This window comes from Tenrec ecaudatus, chromosome 14 (genome assembly GCF_050624435.1).
Source record: "Tenrec ecaudatus isolate mTenEca1 chromosome 14, mTenEca1.hap1, whole genome shotgun sequence".
Classification (NCBI taxonomy): Eukaryota; Metazoa; Chordata; class Mammalia; order Afrosoricida; family Tenrecidae; genus Tenrec; species Tenrec ecaudatus.
Genome location: NC_134543.1, coordinates 31,259,920 through 31,278,547, shown reverse-complemented (window position 1 = coordinate 31,278,547; position 18,628 = coordinate 31,259,920). Strand labels below are relative to the sequence as shown.

The window sequence follows — 18,628 nt, the reverse complement described above, 5'->3', positions numbered from 1 at the left end:
TTGTTTGGATGGCTGACAGCACCTCCCTCATTTTTTTCTTCACCTCTTCTATGTTGTCAAATCACCGTCCTTTAATGTCCCGCTTCATTCGCAGAAACAAAAAGAAGTCACTCAGAGTGAGGTCAGGTGAGTAAGGTGCTTGGGGCAGGCATGCTGCTTTTTACCAAGTCTGGCACACTGAGATGGCTGCGTGAGCAGGTGCATTTCCATGGTGGCAAAACCAGTCCCCCGGCTGTCACAAATCAAGCCTTTTTGGTTGCACACTGTTATGCAATCTTTTCAGAACCTCTAAATAAAAAAGCTTGACTTGGTAGAATGAACTCCAAATACACTATGAGTTGATATTTTCATCCATTTGGGAAGGTGATGGATGTCCAGAATGAGGTTTGTCATCAATTGACAATTTCACCTTTTTTTGATGAGAGAACCATTTGTATACTTCATTTTTTCCCATACTGCTGTCCTTCTAAGCTGTATTCAATATTCAATGCTGTGGCATTTTCCCCAAAAGGAACAAAATTTCACAGCCTCATGCTGTTCTCCTAAATCAGCCATCACAAAAAAAATTGGCTCTAGAGAAACTGCTTTCGCAAATAAATTCACTGTGACCAGAAAGAACTCTCTCAGGTGATGCCACTGGGTGCACTAACTCAGAGCAAGTTCCTTCATGCTCACCTAGTAGGAAAAATGCGTACTATGAAAGCTCTGCCTAGCAGAGCCTTTTCTGTTTTTTTGGGGGGGGGTACCCCCTTGCATATTTTAACTTTAGCATTCAAATTGGTTTCAAAGGCTTGAGCTATGTCTTCCTTAATCCTCTTTAGGCTTGTGCACTTCCAACATTGGCTTATATTTTATGATAATAACAAAAGTAACTAGGTAAAAAGATAACAGGGCCTTTACAAAAAAAGTAGTAGATGTTTGTTAGATAATCGTTTGGTCAGAGAGCATAAAAAGCACTAGAAATTTCTGTGCAGTGAATATATAAAAGACAAAATTCATAAATTAGTGTAGACTAATGATCTGAGATGAACATCCTAAAGATCTGCAAGCTTCCTTGTAGAGTATTAGAGGGTATAGAAATTAGGAAACTGATGACAGTTATCCGATAACTCAATCATATTTAAAAAAAAATAATGTTTGCCATACAAAATGATATATAACATTTACTCCAAATCTCCAGGATAGTTAACTTGTTGCATATGTGAAACTTTAAGTCAATTTCCCCCCAAAGTTCAATGTTTTATATTCAGAAAAGTAGTCATCAGTATACATGAAATATTATTTTAAGTTATAGAGATGTGAAGACCTTTAGCGATAGGCAAAGGATTTTTGTAAACTTTAAATATAAGATATAGCTATGATGATTAATATGTGATTCAATCTGACCACACATTGAGGTGGACTAGGTTGTTCTTTGTATATATTTTGAATGAATACTATGTGCCAGACCCTGGTTCTAGACATAGGAGATATATATATATATATAAAATGGCAATTTGATTCCTTTAGCTGGTGAAAGCAAAATCTCAAAATTTTACTATCTGAATGGCCCTACTCCTCAAATAATTGTGCTTATAGTTTATAATCTTCTTGATTAAAAAACAATCACAAGTTTACTAAAAAAGTAACTTTTGCAACTGAACTGTTACTAGTTGCATCTCAGGGAAAGCATGAGATTTTGTCTATTTACTAACTTTTCTGGGTTCATTTGTACTTTATGCCATGAATAGGTATTACTTATAAAATAGAGATGTGATGTTTCCAGTCAAAAGAAGGTAAGAATTTTAAACTAGACAGCCAAGACCAAGTTATTGCATCACTCTTCATTTTAAAAATACATCTTGATTACAAACTACAAAATGTAAAAAATCTTTAGTTTACAAAGTAATTCCATTTTAAAATAGTTATAAAATTAAAACAGATGTGTATAATTGGGTGATGCTTTCATGTACCATAATATGCTGCTATAAATCCCCTTAATGATGAATTAGAGAATAGAGAGAGCAGGAAGGTTTTCAATCATGTAAGACTTTAAATGATCAACACCTGATTTACAGTATATAAATAGCATGTGTGTATGTGCACATATATATCATATAAATACTGTGTGTATATATTGAATGCATAAATATATGTATATACGTTAAATTTGTATATATCTGTGTATATACATATGTATCTACGTGTGTATACACATACACATATATGCTATTGTTTACTATAATCAGGTATATTTCCCTTCCTTTATCTTCTACAACAGATTTAGGCATTTGTTCCAAAATAAACCCCGCCTCTCTCTGGTAAGTTGTTTGATTTTATATCTTATTTAAAGACTTATAGATAAGAGATCATATAGAAGGCAATGAGAAGCAGAAAAATATTGATTACCAAGCAAATTGAAAAAAAGCAGTCATTAGTAGCCAATCTTGTGGCAGCCCATCATACCAGCAAACCCAAAGCAACAAGTATTTAAGGCTGTTTGGGGCAAGGGCGTGCATAAGTAATGCTAAAAGCTTTCATAGCCAAGAAGGAAAAGGGCCACCTAGTGGAGGGGAGGGAGGTTGTAAAAAGGCTATCAGAGTCTAAGAAACATTCTTTAAACCTATCTAAAATAGGAAATTAAGGTTTTCATCTGAACTTTAAAGAATAATTAATAATTCTCTTTTATTAAATGCACAGGTGCATGGCTAGTGTGTGCTCTATAGATAATTCACCCTGGAAAAGGTTCTTCCATTTAAATTAAGCTGGAGTTTGTGCAAAAGGTAGTAAAAAAATGTTTATGTTAGAAGAACAACCAGAAGAAAACTGGGGTGAATGTATATGGGAAGTCAGGAATCAAGATAACAGTGAGATAGGAGTCCCCACCTAAATCTCAAACATTCCCAGCTACTGATACAGATATCGCCATCTTCTACATCTTCCTGGAAAGCTGCTTCTTATGGGAGATTTAAAAATCAGTGAATGATAATCCAGTTATCACAGGTTAAGACACTACCTAGGACAGTTTTATAGTGCCATTAGAATTTTATTATTCTATCTACCACTTATTCAATGTGGTTCCAAATCAACAGTAAAATAGTTTATGGATAATGTCTGACCTAACTGGAAAAGGCTGGTTTTTATAAATTATGTCTTTAAATGAATCATATGAGATGTTCTTTATTGTTGAACTTACACGTTTGCCTTAAGAAAAAACACTGTTCTTACTGGATACTGTGTTATTGAAAAAAAGAATATTTTACTGCATTTTAGTTATAAGTTTGCCCAGCAAATGATATGAGTTACTAAGATTTACTGAGCAAAATCTTTTAAGAAAGGATTGACAACACAGATATCAACACTGGCAACCAGAAATACATACAGCTTTCAATCTTTTTACAGCATCTTCACAGATGTGCATTCCTCTTGATTCATCAACTTCTACATGGCCAAGGTACTGTGGAAAGAAGAAAGATGTTAGGGCTAATGATGTGTACCGAATAGTTCCTATGAGGTAAGTATTAAACCCAACCCATCATCAATGAGTCTATTTCAACTCATAGCACCTCTATAGAATAGAGTAGAACAGTTCCATAGTTTCCAATGCAAACTGTCACATCTACTTCTCACAGAGTAGCTGCTGGGTTCAAACTGCCAACTTTTCAGTTAGCAACCAAGTGCTCGGTACATTGTACATTCAAAATTCACAGCCATTGTAGAAAAGTTAATAAAACATTTCTTATTTTTGGGGTCCTCAAATCGGGTGACTGAAAATATCATGTACACCTTAGTTCTCAAAGTGACATCCTTGCTCTTCAATACTTTAAAGAAATCTTGTACAGCTTAACTGCTGTTTCTATTAGCATCGAGATTGTGGATCCAAGGAAGACAAAATCCTTGACAACTTTCATCTTATAACAGCCTGTGCAAAACACAGTTACTATATGTCTACGTACAACAGTAATTCTGACAAAGTACATCTTTAAAGGAACAAATGACAGTTATTTAAAGGTTGAAGGAACCACAAACTCTTTTAATGAGGAGCACATAAGACTAGCGCCAAAAGTTAGAAGTTAAGGAAGTAGTATGTGTTAAACAATATTATAAAATTTCAACAGGCAGAAATGGAAAGATTGGGAACTCTTTTACACCGAAAAATCACATAAATTTATGGATGTGGGCTAGGATAACTGTATATCAGCAAGTATTCCTTTTTGGCTGAAAATTCTATGAAGCTGGGAATGAGAATATTGAATTAAAGAGTCTGTACTTAAAGCTAGAGGCATGGGAGAACCAATAAAAGTACTTTTTGTAAGGCCGTCAGAATTGTATTTCAGTGGGAATGGTGCCTGCCGAGTTAGAAAAGAGATGAGGCGAGAGAGAGAGAGAGAAAAGGGATAAGACCCAGAGTATTATAAATCCTCTCTTTTAAATGGAAATTCTGGGTTATAGCTTTGGGAAAGACGGATTATACAACATTCTACCTTGTGCTTCCTACTGAATAAACAAGAAAACCGAGATTGGCTGTATGGAGGAGTTATTTGAGGTCTCTGAAATGTAAGTGAAATGGTGTTGGGTAAGCACTGGACTGCTAAACTCAAGGCCAGCAGTTCAAACCCACCAGTTGCTTCTTGGGAGAAAGATATCTGCTCCAGTAAAGATTTATAGCCTCGTAAACCCTATTTAGGGTTGCAATGAGTTGGAGTTCATTGGATGGCTGTGGGTGGGTGGCGGAAGTTTTGTGGAAGGCTATGATTTACAGTAGGAGCTCTAAATCCATTTTGAGTCCCTACATACATTCTGCTTGCACTGAGTTCTTTCTGACCAATAACCAGCAAATCAAAAAACTTTGTCTTCAGGCAGTGTTTGTCTGATAGTTGATGGCAACAATTCCCTTGGCCAGTTGAAGGAGAGGCACTTTTTCCCTCAGGGACTTGCCTCAGTATGCCTTGGAAAGGAATTTGGGGTACTAGGGTTGCATGGTCATGAGTTATATACCAACATGATCTGAGGGCTCTGAATCAATCTTGTGTTTTTAATTGGTAATAGTATACATAGCCTAATCATGGTTCCAGGAGCTCTGGTGGTATAATGGCTACAAGTTGGGTTGTGATCCACTTGGTCGGCAGTTTGAAATCACCAGATCCCCTCAGAAGAAAGACTGGACTTTCTACGCCCTGTAAACAGTTACAGTCTTGGAAAACTACAGGATGGGTCACTATGAGTAAGCGTTGACTCAGTGGCAGTGAGTTTGGTTTTTCAGCTTCCATGGTCTTGCCAAAGACTATGATGAAATAATCTACCATCAGTCATGATCTTGTGATGATTTCCTTTGCTCACCAAAGTTGACAATGTAGCCACATGACTGTGAATTCTTTGGAGACTATGGTCTTCTTCATTCAAGATGATTCATTTTTTTTCTTTGTCTTGTCTTTCTCCTATGTAAGATTTAATAAAATGTATTTGTATAAAATGTTTGTATTTGGGGACCTTTCCCCCCAGGACATCATCTTCTTTGGTATCCTGCAGGCCAAATTCAACACCACCAGAAACCAGAAGTGAACGCGGAAAGAAATCTCTATAAAGCCCTCCAGCTCTGGCTTGAGGACTAGTAAAGGGAACTAGGCTTAAAGTAGAGGATTCTCCATCCCTCGCCTTTCTTTTTCATTTTTTGAGGGGTGAGGGGAAGTCTCTTAGTCCAGCTTCCACGAAATCCTGTGTTGAAGGATGTGATGGCCACAATGGAAAACTACAAGAGTCACAGCTGTGAAGAAAGGGAATCTCCGCCTCTGTTTAATGGAACTACAGTTCCAGGAGAGTAGGGCCAACCCTTCTTTCACTCCCTCCTCTTCTACTGTCTCCTACCATTTATTTAGCCCTTGACACAGGTGAAACTGTGGATACATGGCAGAGCAAAGTAAATATAGTTTCAAGTTCCTGGTAGATGATCAAAAAGGGGAGCTCTGTGGAAGCAGAAAGTACTGAGGAAAATGAGCAACCCTCTAGAGCTCTTTATGTGGGTGCATAAGAAAATGTGGTAAAGTATAGATCAATGTGCATATATTTATAGGTTTAGTATTAATGTAGCAGAAGGACATTGGGCCTCCACTCAAGAACTCCCTCAGTGCGAGAATACTTTCATCTATTAAACTGGCATTCTATGATGCTCACCTTCCTGACACAGCTGCTGAAGACAAAGCAGTTGAATAAGCAAAGGTGGTGATGAAAGCTGATGGTGCCCGGCTATCAAAGGATATAGTAGCATCTGAGGTCTTAAAGGCTTGAAGGTAAACAAGTGGCCATCTAGCTCAGAAGCAACAAACCCCACATGGAAGAAGCACACCAGCCTGTGTGATCACAAGGTGCCGAAGGGAGCAGTTATCAGGCATCAAAGAACAAAAAATCATATCATTGTGTGCTCACCGCCATGATACCACTGCTGAAGACAAATGGATGCATAAGCAAATGTGGCGAAGAAAGCTGATGGTGCCTGGCTATCAAAAGATATAGCATCTGGGGTCTTAAAGGCTTGAAGGTAAGCAAGCGGCCATCCAGCTCAGAAGCAACAAAGCCCACGTGCAAGAAGCACACCACCACGAGGTGTCGAAGTGATCAGGCATCTTCAGAACAAAAAATCATATCATTGTGAATGAGGGGGGGGAGTGTATAGTAGAGACCCAAAGCCCGTTTGTAGGCCATTGGACATCCCCTTACAGAAGGGTCTCGGGGAGGAGATGAGCCAGTCAGGGTATGATGTAGTAACAATGAAACATACAACTTTCCTCTAGTTCCTAAATGCTTCCTCCTCCCCCACTATCATAATCCCAATTCTACGTGACAAATATGGCTAGACCAGAGGATGTACACTGGTACAGATAGGAACTGGAAACACAGGGAATCCAGGGCGGGTGATCCCTTCAGGACCAGTAGTGTGAATGGCGATACTGGGAGGGCAGAGGGAGGGTGGGTTGGAAAGAGGGAACTGATTACAAGGATCTACATGTGACCTCCTCCCTGGGGGATGGATAACAGAAAAGTGGGTGAAGGGAGATGTCGGACAGGGCAAGATATGACAAAATACCAATTTATAAATTTTCAAGGGTTTATGGGGGAGGAGGGAGCAGGGAGGGAGAGGAAAAATGAGGAGCTGATGCCAGGGGCTTAGGTGGAGAGGAAATGTTTTGAGAATGAGGGCAATGAATGTACAGATGTGCTTTACACAATTGATGTATGTATGGATTGTGATAAGAGTAGTATGAGCCCCTAATAAAACAATTTAAAAAAAAAGAAAATGTGGTAAAGAAGAAAGCTGATGGTTCCCGGCTATCAAAACATATAGTGTTTGGAGTCTTAAAGGCTTGTCATCTAGCAGGAAAACAACAGAACCCACATGGAAAAAGCATGCCAGCCTGTGTGATCACGGGGTGTTGATGGGAAGAAGTATCAGACGTTCCAAAACATGGAACCAACTCAGTGTGAAAGGGCATGGATGCAATAGAGACCCAAAATTCACCTTCAAGTTAATTGGACATTCTCTATCAGAAGGGTCACATGGAAAGGATTATAAATCCAGGGTGCGGTATGGCACTGATGAAACACATAATTATCTGCTAGTTCATAAATATTTCCTCCCCTTACTATTAAGGTTATTTGATTTATTTCATTAATCATGTTAGATTTGCATATGCTCATTTGTATATTTAAGATTGTTCAGTACATGAAAGACTAGATAATCTGCAGAAACAGTAACAGGAGTATGGTTCCCTTAGGGTATTGGAAGAGGGAGGGTGGTGGGGGAATGGGGAACTGATAGCATTGATGATTGTATAACTCCACTTGATGGGACTGAACAACAGAATTGTATGTAATGGATATATTGGATTGTGTAAGGTATGTCGATAAAACAATTACAAAAATAAAACTGTTTATGTACTTGATGAGTCAGCAAGGGCTGAATGGCAGTAAGTTCAGTGTTTTTTTTAGTTCATCTTAGAACTATACAAGTGAGGATTTGATCCTAATTAGCATATCAAAGATGTTATAAACGGAACTAACCAAACTGACCACTGGCTGATGTACATATCTCAATAATATATTAGTGTGAGCCACTGTAGGAATTCTGGTGGCACAGTGGTGACAGATTGGGCTGCAATGCAAAAGGTCAGCAGTTTGAAACCAAGACATGACTTTCTAGTCCTGTAAAGAATTAAGAGTCTTGGAAACCCACAGGGGCAGTTCTACTCAGTCCTATAGGATCACTATGATTTGGCATCAACTTGATGGCAGTGAGTGTGCTATTGTGGCAATTCTGATTCGTAATGTCCCTCTACGTCAAAACAGAAGAAGGAATTTTTGCTGGGTGGGTTTGAACCACCAACCTTTTGGTTAGCAGCTGAATGCCTTAACCATCGGTTCACCGGGCTTCTCAGAATAACATGAGGAGGAGGAAATCATTTTCTGAGTATCTGTTGTGTGCCAATAACTGTGCTGGTGCTTTATACATTTTCATTATCTTGAATCACTAAGAAAGGCAAGAACTACAAATTAGTTTTACAAGCTAGTAAAGGAAATGGAGTTCAGGGATATAGAATAACTTGTCCAAGGTCACATACTTTCTAGCATGCAGAGTATGATTTATTTTGATAATTCTGAAGTCCAATGGAACTCCCAAGTGATTAAACCACAGTTTAAGAAAATGATTCCCAGTCTATTACAAAGAAACAAAAGGATGACATATATACACACAACCACTTAAGGGGTCTTCAAAAAGTTTTGGGGAAAATAGAATTAAAAGAAAATGTAGAATTTTACCACAAACTTTTTGAAAGCGCTCCCGCGCACGCGCGCGCGCATGTGTGTATAACAAGTATTGCTACTACAGTTGAACCCTAATGGTGCAGTGGGTTAAGTGTTAGGCTGCTAACACCACAGCTGTCTGTTCAAACCCACTTTGAGAGAAAAATGAAGTTATATACTCCCAGAAAGCGTTAGTCTCAGAAACTTCATGAAGCAGTTCTATTTAGTCTATACAATCATTATGAGTTGAAATCAGAAAGCTGATGTCTTCAAGCCACCCAGAGCAACTCGGAGGACAGACCTTGTGATCTGCTTCAAAAAGGACACACAGTTTAAAATCCTTAGTTTTACTAAGAAAATCATTAGTTCTACTTGAAAGTCCTATAAATCCTATCATCTGCACATAGAATTGCCATGTGTCAGAATCCACTTGAAGGCAATTAACAAGGATTATATATATATATATATATATATATATATATATATATATATATATATATATATATATATAAAATCTGGTCTGGTCATCTAAACGGTTAACTTTTTTTCTTCTAGCTTTGTTATCTTCTAAATATTTGTAAGCTGCTGATAAAATGTTGAAAAGTATTTCACTATTTATAAAGAAGTGCTCCTTAGAGGCAAGGATGGCAAGACTTCATCTTACATACTTTGGACATATTGTCAGAAGAGACCAGTCCCTGGAGAAAGACTTCATATTTGGCAAAGTGGAAAGGCAGAGAAAAAGAGGAAGGCCCTCAATGAGATGGACTGACACAGTGGCTGCATCAATGAGCTCAGGCACAGAACAATGGTAAGGATGGCCAGGATCCTGCAGTGTTTTGTTCTGTTGTGCATAGGATCACTATGGGTTGTAGATGACTTCATGATGCCTAACGAAAACATAGTCCCTTGAGGAGCCGTGGTGGTGTACTGGGTTAACACATTAAATGGCTAACTGAAAGGTCGGCAGTTTGAATCCACCATCCATCCCACAGGAGAAAGATGAAGTCTTCTACTCCCATAAAGATTTACAGCCTCAGAAACCCCAAGGGCAGGTCTAGTAATAGAAACACTGTTGTACAGGGTGACTAAGAGTGACTAATACTACCATTAAGTATTTTGGATAGTCCCTTGACAAGATTTTCTTCCTCTCCCTTTCTTAAACACACAAGCACATGGCTATCCATAGTTTTTTACGGTCCACACAGTTGAATGTTTCACAGTCAATAAAACACAAGTAAACACCTGTTCTCTGTTTTAGCTAAGATCCATCTAACATAAGTAACGGTATCCCTATTCCCTGTCCTCTTCTGAATCTGACCTGAAACTTGATACTAATGTGTTTTGGTCTAGTTCCTTCTATACTTTTTCTCCCCAACTCAATGCATCTCATACTGTGTTTACATAATGATAAATTGCCTTTTTTCCCCCTTCACTAACAGTGTAACATTTCTTCGACATCATGAAAAAATTATTCTTATTTGGAGTAATGTGGCCACAAGTCAACAAATGTCAACAACCACCAGAAGCCTGGAAGGGGCAAGAAAAGAATCTTTTCTAGAGCTTTCAGTAAGAATGTAGGCCTGTCAACACTTTGATTTTACACTTATAACCTCCAAAACTGTGAAAGAATACATTTCTGTTGAAGTATCCCCATCTTCCACCTCCTGTTACCCATTCAAAAGGATCCTGCTTTTAAAAAATCACTTTATACAACTCTTACCACAATCCATCCACCCATCCTTTGTGTCAAGCACATCTGTACACTTGTTGCCATCATCATTCTCAAAACCTTTTTCTACTTGACGGACCCTCCTTCTTGAGACTCGGAGTTCTAAGAAAAAGCACCTATGGCGGCATCATTCTCTGGTCTAGATCTTCATTATGTTTCTTAGCCTCTTGGAATTTCTATTTCCTGGTTTGACAAATGGGCATCAGATTTCTTCATGATTAAGAATTCTAAGATTTAAAAAGCAGATGCCCACTCTCTTGCTCTGTCAATTAGGAAGTATATTCCACTGAAAAGAATAATTAATTCAGGATCGTTAGGTAATTTTGGATTAGTATTCACCAGGGTGGCCTGGTGAAACAACAGTTAGCTTGGCTCTGGCTGCTAACCAAAAAGTTGGTGGTCTGAACCCATCCAGCAGTTTTGTGGGAGAAAGACCTGCTGATCATCTGCTTTACATATGACAGTCAAGAAAACGCTACGGACAGTTCTACTCTGTCATATGGGGTTGCTGTGCGCTAGAAATGACTCAGTATACAACAATTCTCATCCTCAATGATCTTAGTTGTACTGATCCCTGAATATATGCTAGAAATTATTATTTGAACATAATATCACAAATTATAATCTAGTTTTCTTTTAATTCATTTATATCACTGAGGCAGAATATGAGGGGACTAGTTTTTGTAGGGTTCTCTTTAAACTGACTTAACTAGTAGGATTTCACATACTCCTACTGTCAGTCTTCCACTTAAGTATTTATAGAAATACCAGCTTTTACCTTAACTGGAAAGCTACATTTCCCAGTACGAACTCCTTCTTCATCCGTCTGCCACTGATGTGGGCGACTGGCTTCTGGAACATAGACATCTTTCTTTCTTCTAAAACTTTGCCGTAGTTTGTTCATTTTAATTTTTACAACCTGAAAACAGACAAAAGAAAAATGAATGAAAACTTCTTACTTTCTCACATAACAACTTCAGATTACTAGACTAATAGAAAGTCTATGCCCCAAGTTAAAGTTTTTGGTTTAGGGAAAGTAACAAATTAATACACTTTCACTAGAATAACAGTAAGTTAAAGCAAACAATTGCGTTTTTGAGAAGATAATTATAACACTAGTCCTTGAAGACAAACAACAATAACCTCTAGCTGGATTATAGGGCATGTTATTCTAACAACGAAGAGCTCTAGTGGTGTAGTGGCTTAAGTGTTAGGCTGCTGCTAACCACAGGGTATGTAGATCAAACGTGCCAATTGTACACCAAGGAAGAAAAATAAAGTTTTCTGTACCTGTAAAGATTTACAACCTTGGAAATCCTATGGAGTTCTTCTCTGCCCTATAGAGTCAATATCAGTCATAACTAACTCAGTGAATTTTCTTTTGTTCTTGGGTTCTAAGAATATTCAAGCATTTTAATAGTAATTATTTGTAGTGATACAAAGAAAATTCACACTGATCTATGCCTCAAAATCTTTCCAACTCCCCAAAAGGGAAATATGCACACATAGGCCAAATTATAGACTGCTAGCATTTTCTAAATGCATTCCAAGACTTTTATACTAAATAGGAAGAAACTCATTCTGAAATACCAAGTGCTGGAGATTCCTTTTTAAAAGATTTACAGTAAGAATATACTACACCTTTTTATTAAATGTTCTACAAAGAAGAATAAAGTTTCCTTTTTTGTTGTTAGGTTCCATTGAGTCAATTCTGACTCATAGGGCCCTTATGTACAACAGAATGATACCCCACCAGGTTCTGTGCCATCCTCACAATGGTTCTTAATTTTGAGCCCACAGTGCCAATCCACCTTGTCAAGGGCCTTCTTTTTTTGTTGCCCCTCTACTTTACCAAGAGTGATGTCCTTTTTCAAGGGACTGGTCTCTCCTGACATGTCCAACATGTTGAAATTCAAGTGGGATATACTCAAGGTCATATTTTGGCTCTTGTGGACTTGTTTTCATTTTCTTTAGAAAATTTCAGTTAATCATACTTAAAATTTTAAAAGTTCCATTAAGAGTAAATTAGTGCAAAGAAATTTCTTGCTTGAAGTAGAACACAGCAGAATGTGCTTTCATATTTATAATTATCTTAGTCTAATAATTTTCAATGTCAAAGTATAAATTTCATCTTCAACTCTGTAAATTAAAGAGAAATGTTACACTATAGCCAGTTCTTTGTTTTGCTACTGGAAGAAGCACTTTCTAATGCATTCAAATGTGCAATAGAAATTACAAAGCTATAAGAAAGTAAGACCTAATAAAGAAACAACAAAACATTCAAGAGCCAGTGGCAAAACATACTGGAATAAGTGCTCTTTAAATAGTAAAATCTCAAAATCTGAAATCAACATAGCCAGTTCTATGTAAAGGAGCATGGCTCGTTTTTCATTCTTTCCCTGAAAGATTTAAACACCTCAACCATCTGAAAAGTGATCTTAACTGAAAATGATGTGACAATGCTATAAAAGGAAACATTCTGGCAGGAGTGTTAAATAGCAAGGGATGGAACACTATTTCCCACATGACACCAGTGATAGACTTGAAAATCAAAGTATGCACTCCGAGGGAAAGCACTTTGTATTTTAAAATGCATAATGCCATAACTATTATCAAATTAGTTAATTTACACAGACAAGCCAATCTTACCACACAGCTTTTTTTAAATGTTTAATTTCTGACAGAGGAATGGCAGTGTAAAAATGTCTGGATTCTCTAAAGTGAATTTATTATTTCTCAATTCAAGCTTAATTCAGAGTTATGAAGTAGATATTAAATCAAAGGATTGAACAAAAACGGTAGTATATTCTTCTAGCTTCATGCAGATCATTCATGCCTCCTGTTGTTGCCAGGCTGCTGCCATTGAGCGGGCTCTTACTCATAGTGACCTTTTGTACCACAGAATCACACAATCCAGTTCTGTACCATCCTCACAAGTGCTCCTATGTTTGAGCCCATTGTTGCAACCACTGTGTAAATCCATCTTGTGTAGGGTCTTCTACTTGTCGAGGGCTTTACCAAGCATGATGGGTGTCTTTTTCTAGGGACTTGTCCCTCATGATATTATGTCCAAAACTACATGAAATGAAGTCTTGCCATCCTTACCTCTAAGGAGTATTCTGTCTATACTTCTTTCAAAACAGATTTGCTTGTTCTTTTGGTAGTTCACGGTACTTTCAATCTTCTTCTATGCATTCATTCTTCTTTGGTCTTTTTAATTCAGTGTCAATTTCCACATGCATATGAGGTGATTGAGAATACCATGGCTTGGGTCAGCCACACCTTAGTCCCCAAGGTAACATTCTTGCTTTACAACATTTGAAGGAGGTCTTGTGCAGATTTACCCAACACAATGTGTTATTTGATATCTTGACTGCTGTTTCAATGAGCATTGATTGTGGATCCAAGGGAGACAAAATCCTTGACATCTTCAATCTTTTCTCCATTTATCATCTTACCTACTGGTCTAGTTGTGAGGATTTTAGATTTCTTCACATTGCATTGTAATTCATATTGAAGATTGCAATCCATGATCTTCAAAAACATGTGCTTCAGATCATTCTCATTTTCAGCAAGCAAAGTTGTGTCATCTGTGTATCAAAGGTTGCTAATAAGCCTTCCCCCAATACTGAAGCTGCATTCTCCTTCATATAATCCAGCTTCTCTGATGATTTGCTCTGCATTTAATCTGCTCAGATTGAATAAGTAAGAGGAAAGGATAAACCCCTGACTAAACTACCCTAAATGAGAGTCTACTTTAATCTAAGAATTCCATAAATCTTCTTTGATCATACAACTGTATTATCACATTACCTTCCACATCACATAAAACAAAACATGAATGCAAATATAAGAGAATAAAAGCTTCTATATCTGTTATGGATTGAACTATTTCTGGCCCTCCCAAATATGTTTTATATTTCCTAACCCCTATGCCTGTTGTTGAAGAGTAGTGGTGATGAGCTGTGTTGCTAAATTGCAAGGTTAGCAGTTGGAAGTCAACAGCTACTCCTCAGGAGAAAGATGGGGCTTTCCACTCCTGTAAAGAACAACAGCCTATGAAAATCACAGGGCAGTTCTATCCTATCCTATAGTGACTCTAAATTGGCATGGACTTGATGTCAGTGAGCTCTGAGCTGCTTGTGATTATGCCATTTGGGAATAGGATGTCTTTATTATGTTAATGAGGCGAGATTAGTGTAGGGTACATTTAAAAATCAATCACTTTTGAACTATCAAAGAGATTAAACATCCAAGTCAGGGAAGGAGAGATGAAAGAAAAAAGATGCCACACCACATGAAGATGGCCCAGAAGCAGACATTCAAAAAAGACAAGAACCTTCTTCCAGAACTGACAGAGAAGCCTTCCCCTAGAGCCAGTGCCCTGGATTCAAACTGCTAGCTTCTTGAACTGTTTGTTATAGCCATCTGCTTGTGATATTTCTGTTACAGAAGCACCAGATGACCACGACAATAAGTATCCTTGTTCAAATTGGCACCCTAAGAACCGTGAGGGAAAAAGCCTATTTGATTTTTCATTTTCCAGTATCTTTCACTTAGCAAAGATAACTACCCACCTACCCAATTGATGTCATTCTCACAGTTATTCTTTTTTTATTTAATTTTTTAAAAAAACATTTTATTAGGGGCTCATACAATTCTTATCACAATCCATACATGCATCAATTGTGTAAAGCACATCTGTACATTCTTTAATCTCATCATTTTCAAAGCATTTGCTCTCCACTTAAGCCCTTTGCATCAGGTCCTCTTTTTTCCCCTATTCTTCGCACCCCCCCACCCTCAGTTACTTTCTTATGGCTAGTAATTTTACTGGATTTTTATCTCCAACATTTTTAATATCCTAGTTTTGAATTCAGTTCCCAATTGCATTATACCAGTCTCATCCTTAGACAGTTTTGCTTAAATCACCATAAAGTCTATTACTTGGTCTCAATTCTAGTCTGTTCAATTAACTTACCACAGTGGACCTTCGAAATCACAAATCTGACAATGCAACCATTCTGCTTAAAATCTTCATTGATTTTACATCACCTTCAAGATTAACATGGCAAACATATACCTTTTTCATGTAGCTTCTCTCATCAGTAGCCCATTTACATACTAAGTTCCCATCACAGACTACACCATTTACAGTTCTCCAAGTAAGATAAGCTTTTTTCAGAGCCTCTGTACATTCCACCCGCTCTGCCTAGAAAGAAATACAAACAAAAAAACCCTTTCCCAATCAGCCTCTTGTTAAGGCAGTAGATGCTATTAAAGACTTAACTCAAGAGTATTTTTGTTCTGAAATGCCCCTTTCTGGTTTGTGGTAGGTCTTCATACCTCACGTGATTCCCACTGACACCTTCTGCTGTTTACTTCTATCATTAAACCCATAAATTTTAACAAACCTGTATCACCAGTTCTCAACCTGTGGGTCATGACCCCTTTGGAGGTCAACCCTTTCATAGGAGTCCCCAATTTGTGACAGTAGCAAAATTACAGTGATGAAGTAGCAACTAAAATAATTTTATGGTTGGGGGGGGTGTCACCACAACATGAGGAACCGTATTAAAAGATTGCGAAATTAGGCAGGTTGAGAACCACTGGTTTATTCCCTTAATGGTAGGCTGTGTCTTATTTAAATAGTATCCCCTAGTCCTAACTTACCGCTACTGAATACAGTGCTTATCATACAGGACAAATAATAAATTTGAAAATAAAGAAAGATATGATAGGCTTCCATCATAGTGGAAACTATTTACTATGTGCAAAATTTTTTTTAGACATTTAAGACCAACATCAACAGGGTCGGAAGAGACCACAGATGAAATAAATAGTACTTCAACCTCCAATTGGCAAATGATCTGCTCTGATAACTTCACTCAAATTTTTGCCTAAGTATCTTCAGTAACAGTAAGTTCATCTACTCCCTGACAGTTACTTACTGTTGTACTCTGTTAACAATAACAGAACAGATTGAAAATGTACATCAACTTTAGGTTCTAAATCTTTTCACTTTCAGTATTCAAAACATTTTGCCATCCACATTTCTGCATTGTACTGTTTGAATAGTCCTAGGATTTCCATGGAGAAGTCCCAAGGGCCATTGAGGAGTAAGGAGAAAAGACACAAAAATTACAGTGAAAAGACAAAAATTTAACTCCTGTTTTCTTCTTTGAAGGCCTCATTTTCTTCCTCTCATCTATTGAAGGCATCACCCAAACATCACTCCTTAGTCTATGAATTTTAAAGAATATGGGAAATATTTCAAGAAACAACAAACCTAAAAAGTCCAAGGAATGAAATAAAAATTACCTGTAAAACTACTAACCAGAAATGACTTTCACTGTCATTTTAGAATATTTGTCTCTCTTTCTTCATCTATACTTTTATTTCTCTTTTAATAAAACTGAGATTATATGGCACCTGGGGTTAAGAGAAGATTAGGAAGCAAACCCCTCATGTACTACTTTCTTTCTCTCAGTGAGGTAAACTGAAAAAAACCTCTCACTTTCAGAACAATATGCTTTTATTTACAATTTCCAGATCTAGCAATTCAGAGAAACAAGATACTTATGCTAGTCTTATAATCAAAACATTTTTTAATATAGAGATGACTTACATTTCCTTGAAAACAATCTATATGCTGAGAAAATAATTAAGCAAACCTGGATTACATGAAGAAGAATGTGGCATCAGGATTAGAGGAAGGTTTATTAACAAATTATGATTATGAAGATGACACAAGCTTACTTGCTGAAAGTGAGGAGAACTTGAATCCCTTGCTGATGAAGATCTAGTGGTATTGAAGGAAGTCTGAGCTACATCGAAAGCATTAGCAAGAAACAAGGCTCCAGGAATTTATAGAATATCAACTGAAATGTTTCAACAAGCTGTTGAAGCACTGGAAGTACTTCATCTATGCCAAGAAATCTGGAAGACAGTTGCTTGGCAATTGACTGGAAGATATATATGTACGCGTGTACGCCTATTCCAAAATCTTGCTATCCTTATCTCTATGGAGCATTCTGGCTATACTTCTTTCACGACAGGTGTTTGTTCTTTTGTCAGTCCAGGGTATCAATGGTATTTTCAATATTCTTCTCCAACATCATAGTTCAAATGTTTTAGTTTTTCCTTGGTCTTATTAAATATCCAACTTTCATAGGCATAGGCTACAGAAAATATGGATAGAATTGAGAAAAATGAAAATTCCAAAACACTTCACAGTGCTCATGTGGAACCTACGCATGGACTAAGAGGCTGTGGTTTTAAAAGAAAAGGGGAACATTGTGTGGCTTAAAATCAGGAAAGATGTATATCAGGATCATATAATTTCAGCATATTTATTCTATCTGCATGCTCAGAAAATAATCCAAGAATCTAGACTAAATGAAGAATACAGCATTAAGATTTGAGGCAGGTTTTTTTTTTTAACATTCTGTGAAATGCAGATGGCACAACCTTGCTTGCTGAAAGGGAGGAGAACATGAAGCACTTGCTTATGAAAATCAAGGACAGTATCCTTCAGTATGGATTACAATTTAATGTAAAAAAAACAACTCCTAAAATCCTCACAGGTGGACCAATAGGTAGCATTATGAAAAATGGAGAAAGATCTAAGTTTTCAAAGATTTCTTGTTTGGAGCCACATCAATGCTTGTGGAAGAAGCAGTTAAGAAATCAAATGACATCTTGCATTGGGCAAATCTACTACAAAGACCTTTGTAAGGTATTGAAGACCAAGGATGTCACTTTGAGGACTAAAGTGAGCCTGATCAAAGCCATGGTATTCTGAATTGTTTTATATGCATGTGACAGTTGGACACTGAATAAAGAAGACAGAAGAAAAATGGATGTATGTGAATTGTGGTGCTGATGAAGAATACTGAAAATAACAAAAAAATAACCATGGACAGCGAGAAAAACAAATAAATCTGTCTTGGAAGAAGTATAGTTAGAATGCTTCTTAGAAGTAAGGATGGTGTGGCAGTTACATAATCTCCTGCAAACTTGAGCAAAGAGGTGGAGTTTAGGTTGTCAATCAGGTCACAGCCAATCCTGTCTCTGAGTGGACATGGCCTTCTTCTGAGGATTCTGGGAATTCCTGTCTTC

The 18,628-nt window shown here is 37.4% G+C and overlaps 1 protein-coding gene across 20 annotated transcripts in view; it reads right to left on the bottom strand.

The window, feature by feature from the left end:
- Positions 1–18,628, bottom strand: part of NUMB (NUMB endocytic adaptor protein) — a 183,299-nt gene that overhangs the window by 34,382 nt on the left and 130,289 nt on the right. For all 20 annotated transcript variants that reach the window (XM_075531668.1, XM_075531662.1, XM_075531659.1 and 17 more), the window contains 2 exons: positions 11,286–11,426; positions 3,362–3,436 (listed from right to left, as the gene is read on the bottom strand). In XM_075531668.1, coding sequence (XP_075387783.1) covers positions 3,362–3,436; positions 11,286–11,411 — 201 coding nt within the window. In that variant the 5' untranslated portion in view covers positions 11,412–11,426. The remainder of the gene's footprint in view (positions 1–3,361; positions 3,437–11,285; positions 11,427–18,628) is intronic.